Here is a 26,574-nt window from a genome sequence, read left to right on the forward strand (position 1 = left end):
ACAGATTAGAAGACAATGGCCTTTGAAGTTTTATTCTTCATCTGCTTTCGAAGGCTAATTTAACAACAGCACTTTAAGGTCACACATTCTACTTGGTATTTTCAGTGTCTCCATAATATTTGCTTTGAGTTACTTCAAATGGAATTATGATTTAGGATGTAGAGTTTTAATGACACAGATATTTACTGTGAACACTCACATTAATAGTGTGTTTGTGTACACAGAAATACTCCACTTGTACATATCCAATACCATGTAGGGGTACTTAAACTTGATTTGATCAAGTTTGTCACATTTCACATACAGCAACTTTTACAGCCTTGATCCAACAGGCAGAGAAGACTCGATCCACTCGACTTGATAGCTGATGAATATTAATAAATATGGTATTTATGAACAGAAAATGAACAGAAAAAAAACAACCACATGCATAGGTTCCTCTCCCTCTTTAGTATGACTGAGGACAAAACCAGCCAGAACAGCTAGCTGCTTCTTTCACAAACATTTAAAAAATAAATGAAACTGTAATTCTGCATAGTTTTAAACGGTCTTTTTAGTGATACCTACTTTGAATTTTTCAGGTCTTTTCCTTTAATGAAGGTGAGTTAATCACACTATTTGGTTTACTGTCTGCTTCTGGTATAGAATAGATCAGGGAAATGGATTTCCTTGGTCAATGTACATAATTTCATATGAAGAAGATAACTCAGTGGCACCAGTGATAGCTTGTCATTTAGAATGTTTTCACAATGTTCAATGTATGTACCGTCTTGTGTGTGTGTGTGTACATATACTTGTGGATTAATGTATGACTGCGACTTTTCATCGAGGACCTTGCAATTTTGTTTCTGCTAAATTTCAGAGAAACTGGCGGTGTTACTTTTGTCATGTTGAATTTTAGAATGCTTTGGTTAACTTGTGTAATACTTTTTTAAAATATTTTGTTCATTTATATCATCTGATTGCTACTCCCGGACTGGTTAATGCATCAGACAGCTCAAAATGCAGTACGTCCCTGTGTACAAAATGAAAAACTTGCTTGGTGCTAGGTTGTATGTCTTAGTTTTTAGTTACACATGAAATAAAGAAATTCCTCATATATTTACAACATACTCTGTTCATATGAAGTTTTTCATTGAAGATGAAGTGCAGAGATGAATGAAGGTTTATGCCTGATAATTTCTAGAGCGGATTGGGCTGCTCATATGGTGGTGTGGTCACACATGGTCTTTAATGTTCATCTGATGACCCAGAGTGCTAGAGGACAGGACGCTGCTGGAGAAAACCAGGGTGGTGGAGGAAACCAAAGAACTGTGTAAATTAAATGTTCTGCATTTTTTTTCGTAAAATCAAAATTTCATGCACGCAGCGCCACTTAGAATAAAAGTTACACAAAATAATTTCAGAAATATGTCTTAAAAATTGGGTGAAGACAGGGTGTGAACAAATGAAAAAGCCCTAAATATGATAATAAAAAAACTGAAAATGCAGGTCAATGAGCTAAAATTTCAACATTTAATGATGATTACAATGCAAATTGCAAGCTTATGAAACTTTCTTTGGATTTCTCCTTTTCTTCTTCATGGACCTATGCTCCGAAGGTGGAAATTCATCTGTTCAAAGGAAATGAAAACTAATAAAAGTACAACTTCTTCATGAACTGTGCTATGTGCACACTGTTATCAGAACTGTGCTATGTGCACATTGTTATCAGAACTGTGCTGTGTGCACACTGTTATCGGAACTACATGTATGCTATGTGCACATTGCTATCAGATCTGTGCTACATGCACACTGTTATCAGAACTGTGCTATGTACACACTGTTATCAGAACTGTGCTGTGTGCACACTGTTATCAGAACTACATGTATGCTATGAGCACATTGCTATCAGATATGTGCTACATGCACACTGTTATCAGAACTGTGCTATGTGCACACTTATCAGAACTGTGCTATGTGCGCACTGTTATCAGAACTGTGCTGTGTGCACACCGCTATCAGATCTGTGCTATGTGCACATTGCTGCACACAAGCAACCATATTTTCTGTTCTAGTCTACCAAGTCAATCCCATGAAGTCATCGATGATCCAGTAAAGGTCATGTCATTTGCTGACTGAATGAATAATCGATTGGGGTTTAAGTACGAATTTTGTAGACTTCTCTATGAAACTAAATATGAAAAGCACATTCTGCCTTGGATGACATGTCTGCTCAAAACAGCATTAACAATAAGTTAAGGAAGGCAAACAGACTTCCTACTTCCGATTTTGACCAGATTGCCAAACATCAACATCTCTGTAAATGTGAGATTACAAATACAACACTGTATATAAGCTGACTAACATTGAGTAAGTACCTGTGGCAGGTCTTTGCTTTCTCTTCCGTTTAGCTCTGTTAACATATTTCCTGTCTGGTTGCTGATTGGTTACCTTTGATGAAGGAACCCTGTGTGCTGTCAAATCAGCATCAGACTCACTCTCAGACTGACCTTCCACCAGATCATTTGATCCTGTCCCCACAGAGTTGTCTTTCTTGGATTTCTCTTCACTGGCACTCTTAACTGTGGCAGAGTTATCTAGTTTTGATGGAGTTATGGCAACACATGTCAGCCTGAATTTTGTATTGTGTTCACATAAAAGGCTGCACTGTACATCTGCCTTCTGAAAAACAAACAAAACATCCTGCATCATACACAATATATAATGTTTACAGTCCATGAGTTCAAACTGACTGACACTGTGACGGTCATTGTATTATATGATGTTTACAGTCCATGAGCTGACACTGTGACAGTCATTGTATTATATGATGTTTACAGTCCATGAGCTCAAACTGACTGACACTGTGACAGTCATTGTACTATATGATGTTTACAGTCCATGAGCTCACACTGTGACGGTCATTGTATTATATGATGTTTACAGTTCATGAGCTCAAACTGATTTAGACTGTGACAGTCATTGTACTATATGATGTTTACAGTCCATGGGCTCAAACTGATTTAGACTGTGACAGTCACCGTACTATATGATGTTTACAGTCCATGGTCTCAAACTGATTTAGACTGTGACAGTCATTGTACTATATGATGTTTACAGTCCATGAGCTCAAACTGATTTAGACTGTGACAGTCATTGTACTATATGATGTTTACAGTCCATGAGCTCAAACTGATTGTGACTGTGACAGTCATTGTACTATATGATGTTTACAGTCCATGGGCTTAAACTGATTTAGACTGTGACAGTCACTGTACTATATGATGTTTACAGTCCATGGGCTCAAACTGATTTAGACTGTGACAGTCATTGTACTATATGATGTTTACAGTCCATGGGCTCAAACTGATTTAGACTGTGACAGTCATTGTACTATATGATGTTTACAGTCCATGGGATCAAACAGATTTAGACTGTGACAGTCATTGTACTATATGATGTTTACAGTCCATGGGCTCAAACTGATTTAGACTGTGACAGTCATTGTACTATATGATGTTTACAGTCCATGGGCTCAAACTGATTTAGACTGTGACAGTCATTGTACTATATGATGTTTACAGTCCATGGGATCAAACAGATTTAGACTGTGACAGTCATTGTACTATATGATGTTTACAGTCCATGGGGTCAAACAGATTTAGACTGTGACAGTCATTGTACTATATGATGTTTACAGTCCATGGTCTCAAACTGATTTAGACTGTGACAGTCATTGTACTATATGATTTTTACAGTCCATGGGCTCAAACTGATTTAGACTGTGACAGTCATTGTACTATATGATGCACACATACACAAACAACGAGTTCCCATCTGATTAAGACTTTGTCACCTTCCATTAAAGGCAAAAAACCAATATAGTCATCATCATAACACACACCTTTTTAGATAACATTTTCTGTATGTCATATCAGTTTTTTGCTTGAAAAGAAATTTAACTGCTATGGATGCCATCAATGACAGAGAAATATGATCCTGTAAACCAATTAATACAAAACCTATCAGGACAGTTGCAAATGACAGAGTCTGGTACTCAGATGTCATCTTAATCGCAACATTAGACAGGCAAAAGGGCCTTAACACGCCATAACAGATGTAATGACTCTTACCTCATCTGTGTCAATTTCCCACACCTTTATAAGACCGTCACTGGAGACTGACACCATTAGCTGCTTGTTGTTGTTGTAAGGACTATGCCTGCACCCCAAGCCACGGATTCTGTGAAATAATGGCACACAGGTGATAACAGAGTTTCTAGAGGACGGAATGATGATTGGCACGCAGGTGATAACAGAGTTTCTAGAGGACGAAATGATGATTGGCACACAGGTGATAACAGAGTTTCTAGAGGACGGAATGATGATTGGCACGCAGGTGATAACACAGTTACTAGAGGACGAAATGATGATTGGCACGCAGGTGATAACAGAGTTTCTAGAGGACGGAATGATGATTGGCACGCAGGTGATAACAGAGTTTCTAGAGGACGGAATGATGATTGGCACACAGGTGATAACAGAGTTTCTAGAGGACGAAATGATGATTGGCACGCAGGTGATAACAGTGTTTCTAGAGGACGGAATGATGATTGGCACACAGGTGATAACAGAGTTTCTAGAGGACGGAATGATGATTGGCACGCAGGTGATAACAGAGTTACTAGAGGACGGAATGATGATTGGCACGCGGGTGATAACAGAGTTACTAGAGGACGGAATGATGATTGGCATGCAGGTGATAACAGTTACTAGAGGATGAAATGATGATTGGCACACAGGTGATAACAGAGTTTCTAGAGGACGAAATGATGATTGGCACGCAGGTGATAGAGTTTCTAGAGGACGGAATGATGATTGGCACGCAGGTGATAACACAGTTACTAGAGGACGAGATGAGGATTGGCACACAGGTGATAACAGAGTTTCTAGAGGACGGAATGATGATTGGCACGCAGGTGATAACAGAGTTTCTAGAGGACGGAATGATGATTGGCACACAGGTGATAACAGAGTTACTAGAGGATGAAATGGTGATTAGCATGCAGGTGATAACAGAGTTACTAGAGGACAAAATGATGATTGGCACACAGGTGATAACAGAGCCTGTACAGGTGTACTACAGTATAGTTGTCTGCTTATTGTCACCAAGGCTCTATGAACAGTGAGAATGGTGGAGTGAGTGAGTGAGTGCTTGGGGTTTAACGTCGTACTCAACAATTTTTGAGAATGGTGGAAGTCAAGTGACCTTCAATAAACGTTACACTACAAACAGCAACACCAGTATAGTTGTCTGCTTATTGTCACCAAGGCTAAACCCTACACTACAAACAGCAACACCAGTATAGTTGTCTGCTTATTGTCCCCAAGGCTCCGTGTACAGTGAGAGTGGTGGAAATCAAGTGACCTTCAATAAACTTTACACTACAAACAGCAAAACCAGCAAAGTTGTCTGCTTATTGTCACCAAGGCTCCGTGTACAGTGAGAGTGGTGGAAATCAAGTGACCTTCAATAAACTTTACACTACAAACAGCAACACCAGTATAGTTGTCTGCTTATTGTCACCAAGGCTCTATGAACAGTGAGAATGGTGGAAGTCAAGTGACCTTCAATAAACGTTACACTACAAACAGCAACACCAGGGTAGTTGTCTGCTTATTGTCACCAAGGCTAAACCCTACACTACAAACAGCAACACCAGTATAGTTGTCTGCTTATTGTCACCAAGGCTCCGTGTACAGTGAGAGTGGTGGAAATCAAGTGACCTTCAATAAACTTTACACTACAAACAGCAACACCAGTATAGTTGTCTGCTTATTGTCACCAAGGCTCCGTGTACAGTGAGAATGGTGGAAGTCAAGTGACCTTCAATAAACGTTACACTACAAACAGCAACACCAGTATAGTTGTCTGCTTATTGTCACCAAGGCTAAACCCTACACTACAAACAGCAACACCAGTATAGTTGTCTGCTTATTGTCACCAAGGCTCCGTGTACAGTGAGAGTGGTGGAAATCAAGTGACCTTCAATAAACTTTACACTACAAACAGCAAACCAGCAAAGTTGTCTGCTTATTGTCACCAAGGCTCCGTGTACAGTGAGAGTGGTGGAAATCAAGTGACCTTCAATAAACTTTACACTACAAACAGCAACACCAGTATAGTTGTCTGCTTATTGTCACCAAGGCTCTATGAACAGTGAGAATGGTGGAAGTCAAGTCACCTTCAATAAACGTTACACTACAAACAGCAAAATCAGCAAAGTTGTCTGCTGACTGTCACCAAGGCTCCATGTACAGTGAGAATGGTGGAAATCATGTGGCCTTCAATAAACATTACACTACAAACAGCAACACCAGGGTAGTTGTCTGCTTATTGTCACCAAGGCTCTATGAACAGTGAGAATGGTGGAAGTCAAGTGACCTTCAATAAATGCTACACTACAAACAGCAAAACCAGCAAAGTTGTCTGCTGACTGTCACCAAGGCTCTATGAACAGTGAGAATGGTGGAAGTCAAGTGACCTTCAATAAACATTACACTACAAACAGCAAAACCAGCAAAGTTGTCTGCTTATTGTCCCCAAGGCTCCATGTACAGTGAGAGTGGTGGAAATCAAGTGACCTTCAATAAACACTACACTACAAACAGCAACACCAGGGTAGTTGTCTGCTTATTGTCACCAAGGCTCCATGTACAGTGAGAGTGGTGGAAATCAAGTGGCCTTCAATAAACGTTACACTGCAAACAGCAAAACCAGCATAGTTGTCTGCTTATTGTCCCCAAGGCTCCATGTACAGTGAGAGTGGTGGAAATCAAGTGACCTTCAATAAACATTACACTACAAACAGCAACACCAGGGTAGTTGTCTGCTTATTGTCACCAAGGCTCCATGTACAGTGAGAGTGGTGGAAATCAAGTGACCTTCAATAAATGCTACACTACAAACAGCAAAACCAGCAAAGTTGTCTGCTGACTGTCACCAAGGCTCTATGAACAGTGAGAATGGTGGAAGTCAAGTGACCTTCAATAAACATTACACTACAAACAGCAAAACCAGCAAAGTTGTCTGCTTATTGTCCCCAAGGCTCCATGTACAGTGAGAGTGGTGGAAATCAAGTGACCTTCAATAAACACTACACTACAAACAGCAACACCAGGGTAGTTGTCTGCTTATTGTCACCAAGGCTCCGTGTACAGTGAGAGTGGTGGAAATCAAGTGGCCTTCAATAAACGTTACACTGCAAACAGCAAAACCAGCATAGTTGTCTGCTTATTGTCACCAAGGCTCCATGTACAGTGAGAGTGGTGGAAATCAAGTGACCTTCAATAAACATTACACTACAAACAGCAACACCAGGGTAGTTGTCTGCTTATTGTCACCAAGGCTCCATGTACAGTGAGAGTGGTGGAAATCAAGTGACCTTCAATAAACGTTACACTACAAACAGCAAAACCAGTATAGTTGTCTGCTTATTGTCACCAAGGCTCCGTGTACAGTGAGAGTGGTGGAAATCAAGTGGCCTTCAATAAACATTACACTACAAACAGCAAAACCAGCATAGTTGTCTGCTTATTGTCACCAAGGCTCCATGTACAGTGAGAGTGGTGGAAATCAAGTGGCCTTCAATAAACATTACACTACAAACAGCAACACCAGGGTAGTTGTCTGCTTATTGTCACCAAGGCTCCATGTACAGTGAGAGTGGTGGAAATCAAGTGACCTTCAATAAACGTTACACTACAAACAGCAAAACCAGTATAGTTGTCTGCTTATTGTCACCAAGGCTCCGTGTACAGTGAGAGTGGTAGAAATCAAGTGGCCTTCAATAAACATTACACTACAAACAGCAAAACCAGCAAAGTTGTCTGCTTGTTGTCACCAAGGCTCCGTGTACAGTGAGAGTGGTGGAAATCAACTGGCCTTCAATAAACATTACACTACAAACAGCAAAACCAGCAAAGTTGTCTGCTTATTGTCACCAAGGCTCCGTGTACAGTGAGAGTGGTGGAAATCAAGTGGCCTTCAATAAACATTACACTACAAACAGCAACACCAGTATAGTTGTCTGCTTATTGTCCCCAAGGCTCCATGTACAGTGAGAGTGGTGGAAATCAAGTGACCTTCAATAAACGTTACACTACAAACAGCAAAACCAGCAAAGTTGTCTGCTTATTGTCACCAAGGCTCTATGAACAGTGAGAATGGTGGAAATCAAGTGACCTTCAATAAACGCTACACTACAAACAGCAAAACCAGCAAAGTTGTCTGCTTATTGTCCCCAAGGCTCCATGTACAGTGAGAGTGGTGGAAATCAAGTGGCCTTCAATAAACGTTTACACTACAAACAGCAAAACCAGGGTAGTTGTCTGCTTTTGTCACCAAGGCTCTGTGTACAGTGAGAGTGGTGGAAATCAAGTGGCCTTCAATAAACATTACACTACAAACAGCAACACCAGGGTAGTTGTCTGCTTATTGTCACCAAGGCTCCGTGTACAGTGAGAGTGGTGGAAATCAAGTGGCCTTCAATAAACATTACACTACAAACAGCAACACCAGGGTAGTTGTCTGCTTATTGTCACCAGGGCTCCGTGTACAGTGAGAGTGGTGGAAATCAAGTGACCTTCAATAAACATTACACTACAAACAGCAACACCAGGGTAATTGTCTGCTTATTGTCACCAAGGCTCCGTGTACAGTGAGAGTGGTGGAAATCAAGTGACCTTCAATAAACATTACACTACAAACAGCAACACCAGGGTAGTTGTCTGCTTATTGTCACCAGGGCTCCGTGTACCAGTGAGAGTGGTGGAAATCAAGTGACCTTCAATAAACATTACACTACAAACAGCAACACCAGGGTAATTGTCTGCTTATTGTCACCAAGGCTCCGTGTACAGTGAGAGTGGTGGAAATCAAGTGACCTTCAATAAACATTACACTACAAACAGCAACACCAGGGTAGTTGTCTGCTTATTGTCACCAAGGCTCCGTGTACAGTGAGAGTGGTGGAAATCAAGTGACCTTCAATAAACATTACACTACAAACAGCAACACCAGGGTAGTTGTCTGCTTATTGTCACCAAGGCTCCATGTACAGTGAGAGTGGTGGAAATCAAGTGACCTTCAATAAACGCTACACTACAAACAGCAACACCAGGGTAGTTGTCTGCTTATTGTCCCCAAGGCTCCATGTACAGTGAGAGTGGTGGAAATCAAGTGGCCTTCAATAAACATTACACTACAAACAGCAACACCAGGGTAGTTGTCTGCTTATTGTCCCCAAGGCTCCATGTACAGTGAGAGTGGTGGAAATCAAGTGACCTTCAATAAACGCTACACTACAAACAGCAACACCAGGGTAGTTGTCTGCTTATTGTCACCAAGGCTCCGTGTACAGTGAGAGTGGTGGAAATCAAGTGACCTTCAATAAACGTTACACTACAAACAGCAAAACCAGCATAGTTGTCTGCTTATTGTCCCCAAGGCTCCATGTACAGTGAGAGTGGTGGAAATCATGTGACCTTCAATAAACGTTACACTACAAACAGCAAAACCAGTATAGTTGTCTGCTTATTGTCACCAAAGCTCCGTGTACAGTGAGAATGGTGGAAATCAAGTGACCTTCAATAAACGCTACACTACAAACAGCAACACCAGGGTAGTTGTCTGCTTATTGTCACCAAGGCTCCGTGTACAGTGAGAGTGGTGGAAATCAAGTGACCTTCAATAAACGTTACACTACAAACAGCAAAACCAGCATAGTTGTCTGCTTATTGTCACCAAGGCTCCATGTACAGTGAGAGTGGTGGAAATCATGTGACCTTCAATAAACGTTACACTACAAACAGCAAAACCAGTATAGTTGTCTGCTTATTGTCACCAAAGCTCCGTGTACAGTGAGAATGGTGGAAATCAAGTGACCTTAAATAAACGCTACACTACAAACAGCAACACCAGTATAGTTGTCTGCTTATTGTCACCAAGGCTTCGTGTACAGTGAAGATGGTGGAAGTCAAGTGACCTTCAATAAATATTAGAATGAGGGGAGCAGGATTTCATCCTTAGACACTGATTGGTTTTGGGCTAACCAACGCTTTACCCAAATGAGACATCCGCCCTCATTTTCATCATCGTGGTCTGGGTTGCCACAACGCATGTGCTGTCTCAGTGAATCACCATGAAAACACCAGCAATGGACACCCACCAACACACATGTCGCCTCAGTGAATCATCATGACAACACCAGCAATGACACCCACCAACACAACTCGGCAATAACATGCACCGACACAACTGCTGTCTCAGTGAATCATGATGACAACACCAGCAATGATGCCCATCAACACAACTCAGCAATGACACCCACCAACACAACTGCTGTCTCAGTGAATCAAGATGACAACACCAGCAATGACAACCACCAACACATGTGCTGTCTCAGTGAATCATGATGACAACACCAGCAATGAAACCAACCAACACAACTGCTGTCTCAGTGAATCATTATGACAACACCAGCAATGACACCCACCAACACAACTGCTGTCTCAGTGAATCATCATGACAACACCAGCAATGACACCCACTACCACAACTGCTGTCTCAGTGAATCATCATGACAACACCAGCAATGACACCCACCAACACATGTGCTGTCTCAGTGAATCATCATGACAACACCAGCAATGACACCCACTACCACAACTGCTGTCTCAGTGAATCATCATGACAACACCAGCAATGACACCCACTACCACAACTGCTGTCTCAGTGAATCATCATGACACCAGCAATGACACCCACCAACATAACTGCTGTCTCAGTGAATCATGATGACAACACCAGCAATGACACCCACCAACACAACTGCTGTCTCAGTGAATCATCATGACAACACCAGCACACGTGCTATCTCAGTGAATCATGATGACAACGCCAGCAATGACACCCACCAACACATGTGCTGTCTCAGTGAATCATGATGACAACACCAGCAATGACACCCACCAACACAATTGCTGTCTCAGTGAATCATCATGACAACACCAGCACACGTGCTATCTCAGTGAATCATGATGACAACGCCAGCAATGACACCCACCAACACATGTGCTGTCTCAGTGAATCATGATGACAACACCAGCAATGACACCCACCAACACAATTGCTGTCTCAGTGAACCATGATGAGAACACCAGCAATGGCACCCACCAACAGATGTGCTGCCTCAGTGAATCATGATGACAACACCAGCAATAACACCCACCAACAGAACTGCTGTCTCAGTGAATCATGATGACAACACCAGCAATGACACCCACCACCACACGTGCCGTCTCCGTGAATCATGATGACAAGACAAGGAATAACACCGACTAACACAAATGCTCCCTCAGTGAATTATCACAATGACGACACCAACCAACACATATGCTCACATTAGCCTTAGTTATCCCAAGAAAGATAACAAGGTCAAGGAAATCAATTTAGATCTAAATCTGTTCTCCACCAAAGAAAACTATCACATGCAACATGAAATCAGATACAATGAAGAAAACTGTTCAAGGCAACATGAAATCAGGTAAGTGGGAAAGTACTGTCAAAGGCAACATGAAATCAGGTAAGTGGAAAAATACTGTCAAAGGCAACATGAAATCAAGTAAGCAGGAACATACTGTCAAAGGCAACATGAAATCAGGTAAGCGGAAAATACTGTCAAAGGCAATATGAAATCTGGTAAGAAAGAAAATACTGTCAAAGGCAACATGAAATCAGGTAAGCGGGAAAATAAAGTCAAAGGCAACATGAAATCAGGTAAGCGAGAAAATACTGTCAAAGGCTACATGAAATCTGGTAACAGGGAAAATACTGTCAAAGGTAACATGAAATCAGGTAAGTGGGGAAGTACTGTCAAAGGCTACATGAAATCAGGTAAGCGGGAACATACTGTCAAAGGCAACATGAAATCAGGTAAGCGGGAAAATAAAGTCAAAGGCAACATGAAATCAGGTAAGCGAGAAAATACTGTCAAAGGCTACATGAAATCTGGTAACAGGGAAAATACTGTCAAAGGTAACATGAAATCAGGTAAGTGGGGAAGTACTGTCAAAGGCTACATGAAATCAGGTAAGCGGGAACATACTGTCAAAGGCAACATGAAATCAGGTAAGCGGGAAAATACTGTCAAAGGCAACATGAAATCAGGTAAGCAGGAACATACTCTCAAAGGCAATATGGGATCAGGTAAGCAGGAAAATACTGTCAAAGGCAACATGAAATCTGGTGAGAGGGAAAATACTGTCAAAGGCAACATGAAATCAGGTAAGCGGGAACATACTGTCAAAGGCAACATGAAATCAGGTAAGCGAAAAAAATCCTGTCAAACGCTACATGAAATCTGGTAACAGGGAAAATACTGTCAAAGGTAACATGAAATCAGGTAAGTGGGGAAGTACTGTCAAAGGCAACATGAAATCAGGTAAGCAGGAAAATACTGTCAAAGGCAACATGAAATCTGGTAAGCAGGAAGATACTATCAAAGGCAACATGAAATCAGGTAAGTGGGAAAGTACTGTCAAAGGCAACATGAAATCAGGTAAGTGGAAAAATACTGTCAAAGGCAACATGAAATCAGGTAAGCGGGAACATACTGTCAAAGGCAACATGAAATCAGGTAAGCAGGAAAATACTGTCAAAGGCAACATGAAATCTGGTAAGCAGGAAAATACTGTCAAAGGTAACATGAAATCTGGTAAGCAGGAACATACTATCAAAGGCAACATGAAATCAGGTAAGTGGGAAAGTACTATCAAAGGCAATATGAAATCAGGTAAGTGGAAAAATACTGTCAAAGGCAACATGAAATCAGGTAAGCGGGAACATACTGTCAAAGGCAACATGAAATCAGGTAAGCGGGAACATACTGTCAAAGGCAACATGAAATCAGGTAAGCGAAAAAAATCCTGTCAAACGCTACATGAAATCTGGTAACAGGGAAAATACTGTCAAAGGCAACATGAAATCAGGTAAGTGGGGAAGTACTGTCAAAGGCAACATGAAATCAGGTAAGCAGGAAAATACTGTCAAAGGCAACATGAAATCTGGTAAGCAGGAACATACTATCAAAGGCAACATGAAATCAGGTAAGTGGGAAAGTACTGTCAAAGGCAACATGAAATCAGGTAAGTGGAAAAATACTGTCAAAGGCAACATGAAATCAGGTAAGCGGGAACATACTGTCAAAGGCAACATGAAATCAGGTAAGCAGGAAAATACTGTCAAAGGCAACATGAAATCTGGTAAGCAGGAAAATACTGTCAAAGGTAACATGAAATCTGGTAAGCAGGAACATACTATCAAAGGCAACATGAAATCAGGTAAGTGGGAAAGTACTGTCAAAGGCAACATGAAATCAGGTAAGCGGAAAAATACTGTCAAAGGCAACATGAAATCAGGTAAGCGGGAACATACTGTCAAAGGCAACATGAAATCAGGTAAGCAGGAAAATACTGTCAAAGGCAACATGAAATCAGGTTAGCGGGAACATACTGTCAAAGGCAACATGAAATCAGGTAAGCGGGAACATACTGTCAAAGGCAACATGAAATCAGGTAAGCAGGAAAATACTGTCAAAGGCAACATGAAATCTGGTAAGAGGGAAAGTACTGTCAAAGGCAACATGAAATCAGGTAAGCGGGAACATACTGTCAAAGGCAACATGAAATTAGGTAAGAAAGAAAATACTGTCAAAGGCAACATGATTTATTTATTTATTTGATTGGTGTTTTATGCCGTACTCAAGAATACTTCACTTATACAACGGCGGCCAGCATTAATGTGGGTGGAAACCGGGCAGAGCCCGGGGGAAATCCATGACCATCCGCAGGTTGCTGGCAGACCTTCCCACGTATGGCCGGAGAGGAAGCCAGCATGAGCTGGACTTGAACTCACAGCGGCCGCCTTGGTGAGAGACTCCTGGGTCATTGTGCTGCGCTAGCGCGCTAACCAACTGAGCCAAGGAGGCCCCAAGGCAACATGAAAACAGGTAAGCAGGAAAATACTGTCAAAGGCAACATGAAATCAGGTAAGCGGGAAAATACTGTCAAAGGTAACATGAAATCAGGTAAGCGGGAACATAAAGTCAAAGGCAACATGAAATCAGGTAAGCGGGAAAATACTGTCAAAGGTAACATGAAATCAGGTAAGCAGGAAAATACTGTCAAAGGCAACATGAAATCAGTTAAGCGGGAACATACTGTCAAAGGCAACATGAAATCAGGTAAGCGGGAACATAAAGTCAAAGGCAACATGAAATCAGGTAAGCGAGAACATACTGTCAAAGGCAACATGAAATCAGGTAAGCGGGAACATACTGTCAAAGGCAACATGAAACCAGGTAAGCGGGAAAATACTGTCAAAGGTAACATGAAATCAGATAAGTGGGAAAATACTGTCAAAGGCAACATGAAATCAGGTAAGCGAGAACATACTGTCAAAGGCAACATGAAATCAGGTATGTGGGAGATTCAAGTTTAACCCTGACTTCTGTCTCACATACTGGCAACCTTAATCCTCAAATAATCAGTTATTTACCAGCAAAATAATAAACCCATTTTACTGCCGAATTCATAACATAAAACTGTGAAGCCATCAACACTTGACCAGAGCAGAATGCCTACAAGCTTACCTTACAGTGTTGGACTTCACACAAGACAGGTGTTTGTTGTCCTTGATGTTGTGAATAAAGATTTCGCCACCTTCTCCACCATACGCTATCACCTCATTCTGTAAACATACAAAAAGATAAATCACCTCATTCTGTAAACAGACAAAACATAAATCACCTCATTCTGTAAACAGACAAAACGCAAGTCACCTCATTCTGTAAACAGACAAAACATAAATCACCTCATTCTGCAAACAGACCAAACATAGATCACCTCATTCTGTAAGCAGACAAAACACAAATTACTTCAATCAGTACACAGACAAAATATAAATCACCTCATTCTGTAAACAGACAAAACACAAATCACCTCATTCTGTAAACATACAAAACATAAATCACCTCATTCTGTAAACAGACAAAACATAAATCACCTCCTTCTGTACACAGAGAAAACATAAATCACCTCATTCTGTAAACAGACAAAACACAAATCACCTCATTCTGCAAACAGACAAAACATAAATCACGTCATTCTGTAAACATACAAAAAGATAAATCACCTCATTCTGTAAACAGACAAAACATAAATCACCTCATTCTGTAAACAGACAAAACACAAGTCACCTCATTCTGTAAACAGACAAAACATAAATCACCTCATTCTGCAAACAGACAAAACATAGATCACCTCATTCTGTAAGCAGACAAAACACAAATTACTTCAATTAGTACACAGACAAAATATAAATCACCTCATTCTGTAAACATACAAAACATAAATCACCTCATTCTGTAAACAGACAAAACATGAATCACCTTCTGTACACAGAGAAAACATAAATCACCTCATTCTGTAAACAGACAAAACACAAATCACCTCACTCTGCAAACAGACAAAACATAAATCACCTCATTCTGTAAACAGACAAATCACAAGTCACCTCATTCTGTAAACAGACAAAACACAAATCACCTCATTCTGCAAACAGTCAAAACATAAATCACCTCTTCTGTAAACATACCAAACATAAATCACCTCATTCCGTAAACAGAAAAAACACACACGTGGGGAAAGAAAGTACAGCGAGAACAGTTAGGACATCATGCTACAATAACTGTGGCTCTGTCAACTATAATCTGATGAATTTGATTTGAAAGGTGTACCTAACTAAGGTAAATTGACCAGAGACAACCAATTTGCAATGAATTTGCAAATATAAACAAAAAACTGAACATATAAATGTACATGTTAGGAGACAACTTTACATGTCCAGCATTCATAAAGGTCCTTGATCGATCATTCAGTTTGCGCAGAGGGTATGCAGATTTAAAAAAAAGTGTGATCGATCACTCAGTTTGTGCAGATATTACGCAGTTTAAAAAAACAGTGTGATCGATCACTCAGTTTGTGCAGATGTTACGCAGATTAAAAAAAAAGTGTGATCGATCACTCAGTTTGTGCTGATGTTATGCAGATTAAAAAAAGTGTGATCGATCACTCAGTTTGTGTGTTATGCAGACTAAAAAAACAGTGTGATCGATCACTCAGTTTGTGCAGATATTACGCAGATTAAAAAAAGTGTGATCCATCACTCAGTTTGTGCAGATATTACGCAGATTAAAAAAAGTGTGATCAATCACTCAGTTTGTGCGGATGTTACGCAGATTAAAAAAAAAGTGCGATCAATCACTCAGTTTGTGCAGATGTTACGCAGATTAAAAAAAAAGTGTGATCGATCACTCAGTTTGTGCAGATGTTACGCAGATTAAAAAAAGTGTGATCGATCACTCAGTTTGTGCTGATGTTATGCAGATTAAAAAAAGTGTGATCGATCACTCAGTTTGTGCAGATATTACGCAGATTAAAAAAAGTGTGATCGATCACTCAGTTTGTGCAGATGTTACGCAGATTAAAAAAAGTGATCGATCACTCAGTTTGTGCTGATGTTATGCAGATTAAAAAAAGTGTGATCGATCACTCAGTTTGTGCAGATGTTACGCAGATTAAAAAAAGTGTGATCGATCACTCAGTTTGTGCAGATATTACGCAGATTAAAAAAAGTGATCGATCACTCAGTTTGTGCTGATGTTATGCAGATTAAAAAAAGTGTGATCGATCACTCAGTTTGTGCAGATGTTACGCAGATTAAAAAAGTGTGATCGATCACTCAGTTTGTGCAGATGTTATGCAGATTAAAAAAAGTGTGATCGATCACTCAGTTTGTGCAGATGTTACGCAGATTAAAAACAGTGTGATCGATCACTCAGTTTGTGCAGATGTTACGCAGATTAAAAAAAAAGTGTGATCGATCACTCAGTTTGTGCAGATGTTACGCAGATTAAAAAAAGTGTGATCAATCACTCAGTTTGTGCAGATGTTACGCAGACTAAAAAAACAGTGTGATCGATCACTCAGTTTGTGCGGATGTTACGCAGATTAAAAAAACAGGTGAACAATTTCCTGTTCACTCAAACTGTTGTAAAAAAAAAATACTGAAGTGAAAGAAGTGATAAGTTATCACGTCTACATTGTACAAGTGGGTTGAAAAAGCTACATTTTACAAAAATACTGACAGTGAAGTGAAGTGGGTGCCACAGGTAACATGTACATGTCTACCAACAAATGGATGTCAGGTAAAATGTGGAGGTACAGTTATTTATTACAGTTAGTTATTTCCCGATGATCTAACCAAAAAAACCCAAAGCTCGAGATGTTAAAAGGGAGGTATGAAATGCCTCTCCACCCCAGTTGTATAACCCTTGCTGTAGCATTAACTAATATGAATAAAGGTATAAGGTGTACTGCCACTGACAAAATGAGGGGGCATGAGAATGAGGCCCACTGCTTTTCTCGCGCAGATTCACAATGGAGATCTAGTGACATACTGTGATGTCAAAATCCAATGTAACAATGATGTGAATCAATCTGAATGACAAGGTAATCACAGGCTTAACACAATGTCAATGTAATCACAGACTTAACACCAGTGTCAAGGTAATCACAGAGTTAACACCAGTGTCAAGGTAATCACAGACTTAAAACCAGTGTCAAGGTAATCACAGACTTAACACCAGCGTCAAGGTAATCACAGGCTTAACACCTGTGTCAAGGTAATCAGACTTAACACCAGTGTCAAGGTAATCACAGGCTTAAAACCAGTGTCAAGGTAATCACAGGCTTAACACCAGTGTCAAGGTAATCACAGGCTTAACACCAGTGTCAAGGTAATCACAGACTTAACACCAGTGTCAAGGTAATCACAGACTTAACACCAGTGTCAAGGTAATCACAGGCTTAACACCAGTGTCAAGGTAATCAGACTTAACACCAGTGTCAAGGTAATCACAGGCTTAAAACCAGTGTCAAGGTAATCACAGGCTTAACACCAGTGTCAAGGTAATCACAGGCTTAACACCAGTGTCAAGGTAATCACAGACTTAACACCAGTGTCAAGGTAATCACAGAGTTAACGCCAGTGTCAAGGTAATCACAGGCTTAACACCAGTGTTAAGGTAATCACAGGCTTAACACCAGTGTCAAGGTAATCACTGGCTTAACACCAGTGTCAAGGTAACCAGATTTAACACCAGTGTCAAGGTAATCACAGAGTTAACACCAGTGTCAAGGTAATCACAGACTTAAAACCAGTGTCAAGGTAATCACAGGCTTAACACCAGTGTCAAGGTAATCACAGGCTTACATTCATTCATTTCATTCCTTTAAACCATTAAACAAAAGAGGACTGAGTGACTGATGTTTACCTGAGCCCTGGGGATTGACTGACTGTATGACTGGCATTTACCAGAGTCCTGGGGATTGAGTGACTGACTGCATGACTGGTGTTTACCTGAGCCCTGGGCATTGAGTGACTGACTGCATGACTGGCGATTACCTGAGCCCTGGGGATTGAGTGACTGACTGCATGACTGGCATTCACCTGAGCCCTGGGGATTGAGTGAGTGACTGCATGACTGGCGTTTACCTGAGCCCTGGGGATTGAGTGACTGACTGCATGACTGGCGATTACCTTAGCCCTGGGGATTGAGTGACTGACTGCATGACTGGCGATTACGTGAGCCCTGGGGATTGAGTGAGTGACTGCATGACTGGCGATTGCCTTAGCCCCGGGGATTGAGTGACTGACTGCATGACTGGCATTTACCAGAGCCCTGGGGATTGAGTGAGTGACTGCATGACTGGCATTTACCTGAGCCATGGGGATTGAGTGACTGACTGTATGACTGATATTTACCTGCCCTGGGGATTGAGTGACTGACGGCTTGACATGTTTACCTGAGCCCTGGGAATTGAGTGACTGACTGTATGACTGATATTTACCTAAGCCCTGGGGATTGAGTGACTGGCTGTGTGACTGATGTTTACCCGAGTCCTGTGATTGACTCACTGACTGCGTGACTGATGTTTACCTAAGCCCTGGGAATTGAGTGACTGCCTGTGTGACTGATACTTACCTGTAGGAATATCACTGCGTTTACCCTCCCTGGAGCTTCAATGGAACACTGGACTGTGGCAGTCTGGGAATGACATAACACAAGATAGGACGTGCAAATTTAAGTTTGAATATTCCCACATGTGTACACTGAAAACAAAATCTTTGTTCACAAATTAAGTTTAATTAGACATTCCCTGACACTCTCTCAAAAATTAAAACGTAACCGAATATATTATGCAAAATATAATAAAAATTATAACTAATAAATATCAAATGTAATCATTAATAATGGACAACGCAGACCCCTTCACCCACAGTACCCCGTGAACACAGGGAATGCAGTACAACGCAGACCCCTTCACCCACAGTACCCCGTGAACACAGGGAATGCAGTACAAGGCAGACCCCTTCACCCACAGTACCCTGTGAACACAGGGAATGCAGTACAAGGCAGGCCCCTTCACCCACAGTACCCCGTGAACACAGGGAATGCAGTACAACGCAGACCCCTTCACCCACAGTACCCCCTGAACACAGGGAATGCAGCTTTTCCATCCATTTTAAGCTAGTCTCTTAAATATTTTTTATTTTAACAGAACACAACAAGTTTATCCTTAATGCTATTTAGTTGTGCTATAAATGACCCTGCTTGTCAGTTTTAGACATAGATGTACATGTACATACCTCAGTGTTATAGACAGCCAAGCTGTTGTCGGTTACCATGATGTGCATACCTCTTTGTTGTAGACAGCCAGGCTGTTGTTGGTTACCATGATGTACAAACCTCAGTGTTGTAGACAGCCAGGCTGTTGTTGGTTACCATGATGTACATACCTCAGTGTTGTTGACAGCCAGGCTGTTGTTGGTTACCATGATGTACATACCTTAGTGTTGTAGACAGCCAGGCTGTTGTTGGTTACCATGATGTACATACCTCAGTGTTATAGACAGCCAGGCTGTTGTTGGTTACCATGATGTACATACCTCAGTGTTGTTGACAGCCAGGCTGTTGTTGGTTACCATGATGTACATACCTCAGTGTTGTAGACAGCCAGGCTGTTGTTGGTTACCATGATGTACATACCTCAGTGTTGTAGACAGCCAGGCTGTTGCCAGTTACCATGAGATGCATACCTCATTGTTGTAGACAGCCAGGCTGTTGTTGGTTACCATGATGTACATACCTCAGTGTTGTAGACAGCCAGGCTGTTGTTGGTTACCAGGATGTACATACCTCAGTGTTGTAGACAGCCAGGCTGTTGTTGGTTACCATGGTGTACATACCTCAGTGTTGTAGACAGCCAGGCTGTTGTTGGTTACCAGGATGTACATACCTCAGTGTTGTAGACAGCCAGGCTGTTGTTGGTTACCATGATGTACATACCTCAGTGTTGTAGACAGCCAGGCTGTTGTTGGTTACCATGATGTACATACCTCAGTGTTGTAGACAGCCAGGCTGTTGTTGGTTACCATGATGTACATACCTCAGTGTTGTAGACAGCCAGGCTGTTGTCGGTTACCATGATGTACATACCTCAGTGTTGTTGACAGCCAGGCTGTTGTCGGTTACCATGATGTACATACCTCAGTGTTGTAGACAGCCAGGCTGTTGTTGGTTACCATGATGTACATACCTCAGTGTTGTTGACAGCCAGGCTGTTGTTGGTTACCATGATGTACATACCTCAGTGTTGTAGACAGCCAGGCTGTTGTTGGTTACCATGATGTACATACCTCAGTGTTGTAGACAGCCAGACTGTTGTTGGTTACCATGATGTACATACCTCAGTGTTGTTGACAGCCAGGCTGTTGTTGGTTACCATGATGTACATACCTCAGTGTTGTAGACAGCCAGGCTGTTGTTGGTTACCATGATGTACATACCTCAGTGTTGTAGACAGCCAGGCTGTTGTTGGTTACCATGATGTACATACCTCAGTGTTGTAGACAGCCAGGCTGTTGTTGGTTACCAAGATGTACATACCTCAGTGTTGTAGACAGCCAGGCTGTTGTTGGTTACCATGATGTACATACCTCAGTGTTGTAGACAGCCAGGCTGTTGTTGGTTACCATGATGTACATACCTCAGTGTTGTAGACAGCCAGGCTGTTGTTGGTTACCATGATGTACATACCTCAGTGTTGTAGACAGCCAGGCTGTTGTCGGTTACCAGGATGTACATACCTCAGTGTTGTAGACAGCCAGGCTGTTGTCGGTTACCAGGATGTACATACCTCAGTGTTGTAGACAGCCAGGCTGTTGTCGGTTACCAGGATGTACATACCTCAGTGTTGTAGACAGCCAGGCTGTTGTCGGTTACCATGATGTACATACCTCAGTGTTGTAGACAGCCAGGCTGTTGTCGGTTACCAGGATGTACATACCTCAGTGTTGTAGACAGCCAGCCTGTTGTCGGTTACCAGGATGTACATACCTCAGTGTTGTAGACAGCCAGGCTGTTGTCGGTTACCATGATGTACATACCTCAGTGTTGTAGACAGCCAGGCTGTTGTCGGTTACCATGATGTACATACCTCAGTGTTGTAGACAGCCAGGCTGTTGTCGGTTACCATGATGTACATACCTCAGTGTTGTAGACAGCCAGGCTGTTGTTGGTTACCATGATGTACATACCTCAGTGTTGTAGACAGCCAGGCTGTTGTTGGTTACCATGCTGTACATACCTCAGTGTTGTAGACAGCCAGGCTGTTGTTGGTTACCATGATGTACATACCTCAGTGTTGTAGACAGCCAGGCTGTTGTCGGTTACCATGATGTACATACCTCAGTGTTGTAGACAGCCAGGCTGTTGTCGGTTACCATGATGTACATACCTCAGTGTTGTAGACAGCCAGGCTGTTGTTGGTTACCATGATGTAGGAATCCCCAGATGTCGACCAGACCACAAGATCACAAGCTAAAACCAGAAATCAATCAATGTAAATGAATGAAAAACTAGATTTTTCCTGATTTTTACTTGAATTCTCCCATAGCTGTTGAAAAAATTTCACATTAAACTGCAGAATGTCAAAAATGAACAAATTTAACAGCTTTAGAAGTAATTGTACAGTTGTCCTGACCCACAAACAACGCTAACTTCCCACTGGGATAACAGACACGTGATTCACGCACACACAGGTACAAACCTTGTTTGGTGTTAGTGATGTACCCTGATCTGCCCCGCACAACATTTCATGTCTGTATACAGTTGTCCTGACCCACAAACAACACTAACTTCCCGCTGGGATAACAGACACGTGATTCACACACACACAGGTACAAACCTTGTTTGGTGTTAGTGATGTACCCTGATCTGCCCCTCACAACATTCCATGTCTGTATACAGTTGTCCTGACCCACAAACAACACTAACTTCCCACTGGGATAACAGACACGTGATTCACACACACACAGGTACGAACCTCGTTTGGTGTTAGTGATGTACCCTGATCTGCCCCGCACAACATTCCATGTCTGTATACATGTGTCCTGACCCACAAACAACAATAACTTCCCACTGGGATAACAGACACGTGATTCACGCACACACAGGTACAAACCTCGTTTGGTGTTAGTGATGTACCCTGATCTGCCCCTCACAACATTCCATGTCTGTATACAGTTGTCCTGACCCACAAACAACGCTAACTTCCCACTGGGATAACAGACACGTGATTCACACACACACAGGTACAAACCTCGTTTGGTGTTAGTGATGTACCCTGATCTGCCCTGCACAACATTCCATGTCTGTATACATGTGTCCTGACCCACAAACTACACTAACTTCCCACTGGGATAACAGACACGTGATTCACGCACACACAGGTACGAACCTCGTTTGGTGTTAGTGATGTACCCTGATCTGCCCTGCACAACATTCCATGTCTGTATAGAGTTGTCCTGACCCACAAACAACACTAACTTCCCACTGGGATAACAGACACGTGATTCACACACACACAGGTACGAACCTCGTTTGGTGTTAGTGATGTACCCTGATCTGTCCCGCACAACATTCCATGTCTGTATACAGTTGTCCTGACCCACAAACAACACTAACTTCCCACTGGGATAACAGACACGTGATTCACACACACAGGTACAAACCTTGTTTGGTGTTAGTGATGTACCCTGATCTGCCCTGCACAACATTCCATGTCTGAATACAGTTGTCCTGACCCACAAACTACACTAACTTCCCGCTGGGATAACAGACACGTGATTCACACACACAGGTACGAACCTCGTTTGGTGTTAGTGATGTACCCTGATCTGCCCCGCACAACATTCCATGTCTGTTTACAGTTGTCCTGACCCACAAACAACGCTAACCTCCCACTGGGATAACAGACACGTGATTCACGCACACACAGGTACGAACCTCGTTTGGTGTTAGTGATGTACCCTGATCTGCCCCGCACAACATTCCATGTCTGTATACAGTTGTCCTGACCCACAAACAATGCTAACCTCCCACTGGGATAACAGACACGTGATTCACACACACAGGTACAAACCTTGTTTGGTGTTAGTGATGTACCCTGATCTGCCCCGCAGAAGATTCCATGTCTGCATAGAGTTGTCCTTACCCACGGACAATGCTAGTTTTCCACTGGGATGAACAGACACATGATTGACCCCTCCTCTGTAGAACAAAACATTTACAGCACATATACATATATACATTAGAACAGGTCAAACAAACTGATATTCCACTATTATATTGCAAAATAATACATGGTTTAACATTTCTCATCACTGTCATCACATTCATCCACGCTGCCTCTATGTAATGGAGTAGTTGACCCTGGCCACTCCCATTTCCTCCACCCTAAATAGTAAAAGTGAAGACGTCTTGAGTGTGGCATTGAACAATAATGCATTAATAAGTGTCTAGGAGCAAGGTGAAGGTTTTTCTTGGTGCTCTCACTGGACTACCAAAACCATAAACATCCACCATATCAATGAATTATTTGTTCGTACAAAATTAAGCACCAAGATATTATGTCACATAAATCAATGGGAAGACATATACCTTGCACACACAGTAATGTCATGTGAAGGACAACTGGTGAGATATCCTAATCAATCAAACAGTACCCTAACCAAGAAAACCAGGAAATGTCCTATCTCTTTGTGATCAGAATCAAGATTCTGGCAAATTTCTTGTGAATGATAGAAACTCAGATCTCCTGGCTATGAGAAAAAAAGAGAATTAAACAGTCAACAATTATTTCCTGTCTATGAACTTTGTCAATTAAAAAAACCCAACAAAATGTACTTTATCAACTCACTTATGTCCCCTTAATGTTCTCAAACATTCCCATGTAAAACTTTTCCAGATACAGATGGTTTTGTCTTGACTGGCTGTGAACAAGTGTGATCCTCGATAAAACTGTACACATGTGATAGCTCCTGTGAACAATGTAACAAAACATGTCAGAATCTGTACAACTGTATGCATGGAATAGCTCCTGTGAACAATGTAACAAAACATGTCAGAATCTGTACAGCTGTGTGTATGGAATAGCTCCAATGAACAATGTAACAAAACATGTCAGAATCTGTACAGCTGTGTGTATGGAATAACTCCAGCGAACAATGTAACAAAACATGTCAGAATCTGTACAGCTGTGTGCATGACATAGCTCCTGTGAACAATGTAACAAAACATGTCAGAATCTGTACAGCTGTGTGTATGGAATAGCTCCAATGAACAATGTAACAAAACATGTCAGAATCTGTACAGCTGTGTGTACGGAATAGCTCCTGTGAACAATATAACAAAACATGTCAGAATCTGTACAGCTGTGTACATGGAATAGCTCCTGTGAACAATGTAACAAAACATGTCAGAATCTGTACAGCTGTGTGAATGGAATAGCTCCAATGAACAATGTAACAAAACATGTCAGAATCTGTACAGCTGTGTGTAAGGAATAACTCCAGCGAACAATGTAACAAAACATGTCAGAATCTGTACAGCTGTGTGTACGGAATAGCTCCAATGAACAATGTAACAAAACATGTCAGAATCTGTACAGCTGTGTGCATGACATAGCTCCTGTGAACAATGTAACAAAACATGTCAGAATCTGTGCAGCTGTGTGCATGGAATAGCTTACTTATTATTGTCATACTTATTTAATTACGCAGATATCACTACCTTAGAAAATCGAAATATGCCCATCAATACATAACTACGCCATCAAAATATACCCGACGAGTGTCACTATGTTTGGTGCGTGGAACCTGGGATATAGTATCCTATATATATCCATACTACATCCCTGGTGTAACCCAACCAGATTGCCAAAACATGGCTCTGCTTTAAAGTTTGGCGAATTTTGACAAAAGTTTTTCTCTATTGGTTTCTGAATGTTAATTCTTTAAAATCCCTATCATGTTCAGTTTTCAGAATAAAAATTTAGCCAACAGAATTACCTACTGAGCTGTTTTTTCTGGATTAGAGTCGAGTTACGCTCAAGAAAGAATTTTGTTTGCAGTACATTGTAGTTGGCCTTCATTGCACATGTATTCTCTGCTGACACATATCCAATCAGGCCTATTCCTTGTTGTAGCTCCCTTGTCATACATGTACATATACCTTCATGTTCCATCAGAGATCCCAGCTCTGTCCTCTTTTTCAGGTTTATCAGTCTCACGACCTCGTCCGAGCCGCCAGACGCCAGAACACCTCTGCGGGAAATCGCCACGGTCTTGATACAGCCTGTGTGGGAGTGATCTGTGAAACTCGGCTGTAACCTGAAACTCTGTCAGACACACACACACACTACACACATCATGTACAGTCACAGATAGCCAAACTCAGTGCAATTATATGTTTACATGTACAAGTACTAAACAGGACTGTTTACATTACTGGTACCATAGTGGCCAGACTCGATCATGTGTTGAGTATGTGGACAGAGCCTGACCTACAGGTATTTCACAAACCTTCTTACGTCAATTATAGTTTAATTTTAATAAAATGACTGGAACAGCAGTTGGCGAAGCATGCAACTTTAGCAGGCGCCATTTTGTAAGGAATTCGCATCAAAAAATAAAATACAGAATAATTGATATTTCTTCAGCAACAATATAGGACTGTATAAACTGATTACTCATCAATGACCGAGTCCATGCTGTGTCAGGGTATCTCCACTTTAACACGAGTATCATTTTGGTATAAACACTACAGTAATGTTGACTACCACAGTTCATGTCTTTGGTCTATGGTGTGGTTTTTCCCTTGTTTTTTTTTGTTTTTTGTTTACATAAAAACTGTACGGTACAAACACCCGACACTTACTCCATCCTCTTCCACTAGTTTATAACCCAACAACAATTCCTCGTATGTGCCCGCCACAATTTCTACCTCCTGCATGTCCATTTTCATGAAGTCAAAACAGGAAGCACGTGGAGCACTTTGACATCGTTCCT

The 26,574-nt window shown here is 41.5% G+C and overlaps 1 protein-coding gene across 1 annotated transcript; it reads right to left on the reverse strand.

The window, feature by feature from the left end:
- Positions 1–7: 7 nt before the first annotated feature.
- LOC135481235 (p21-activated protein kinase-interacting protein 1-like) lies at positions 8–26,535 on the reverse strand. Its single transcript, XM_064761067.1, has 10 exons — positions 26,444–26,535; positions 25,739–25,904; positions 24,426–24,546; positions 23,649–23,776; positions 21,963–22,045; positions 19,148–19,210; positions 14,693–14,790; positions 4,116–4,224; positions 2,361–2,664; positions 8–1,613 (listed from the first exon to the last, which is right to left on the reverse strand). The coding sequence occupies exons 1-10, from the start codon at positions 26,528–26,530 to the stop codon at positions 1,546–1,548; spliced, it is 1,227 nt and encodes a 408-aa protein (XP_064617137.1). The 5' UTR covers positions 26,531–26,535; the 3' UTR covers positions 8–1,545.
- Between the last annotated feature and the right edge of the window lie 39 nt (positions 26,536–26,574).

Source organism: Liolophura sinensis, unplaced genomic scaffold (genome assembly GCF_032854445.1).
Source record: "Liolophura sinensis isolate JHLJ2023 unplaced genomic scaffold, CUHK_Ljap_v2 scaffold_14, whole genome shotgun sequence".
NCBI classification, from domain to species: domain Eukaryota; kingdom Metazoa; phylum Mollusca; class Polyplacophora; order Chitonida; family Chitonidae; genus Liolophura; species Liolophura sinensis.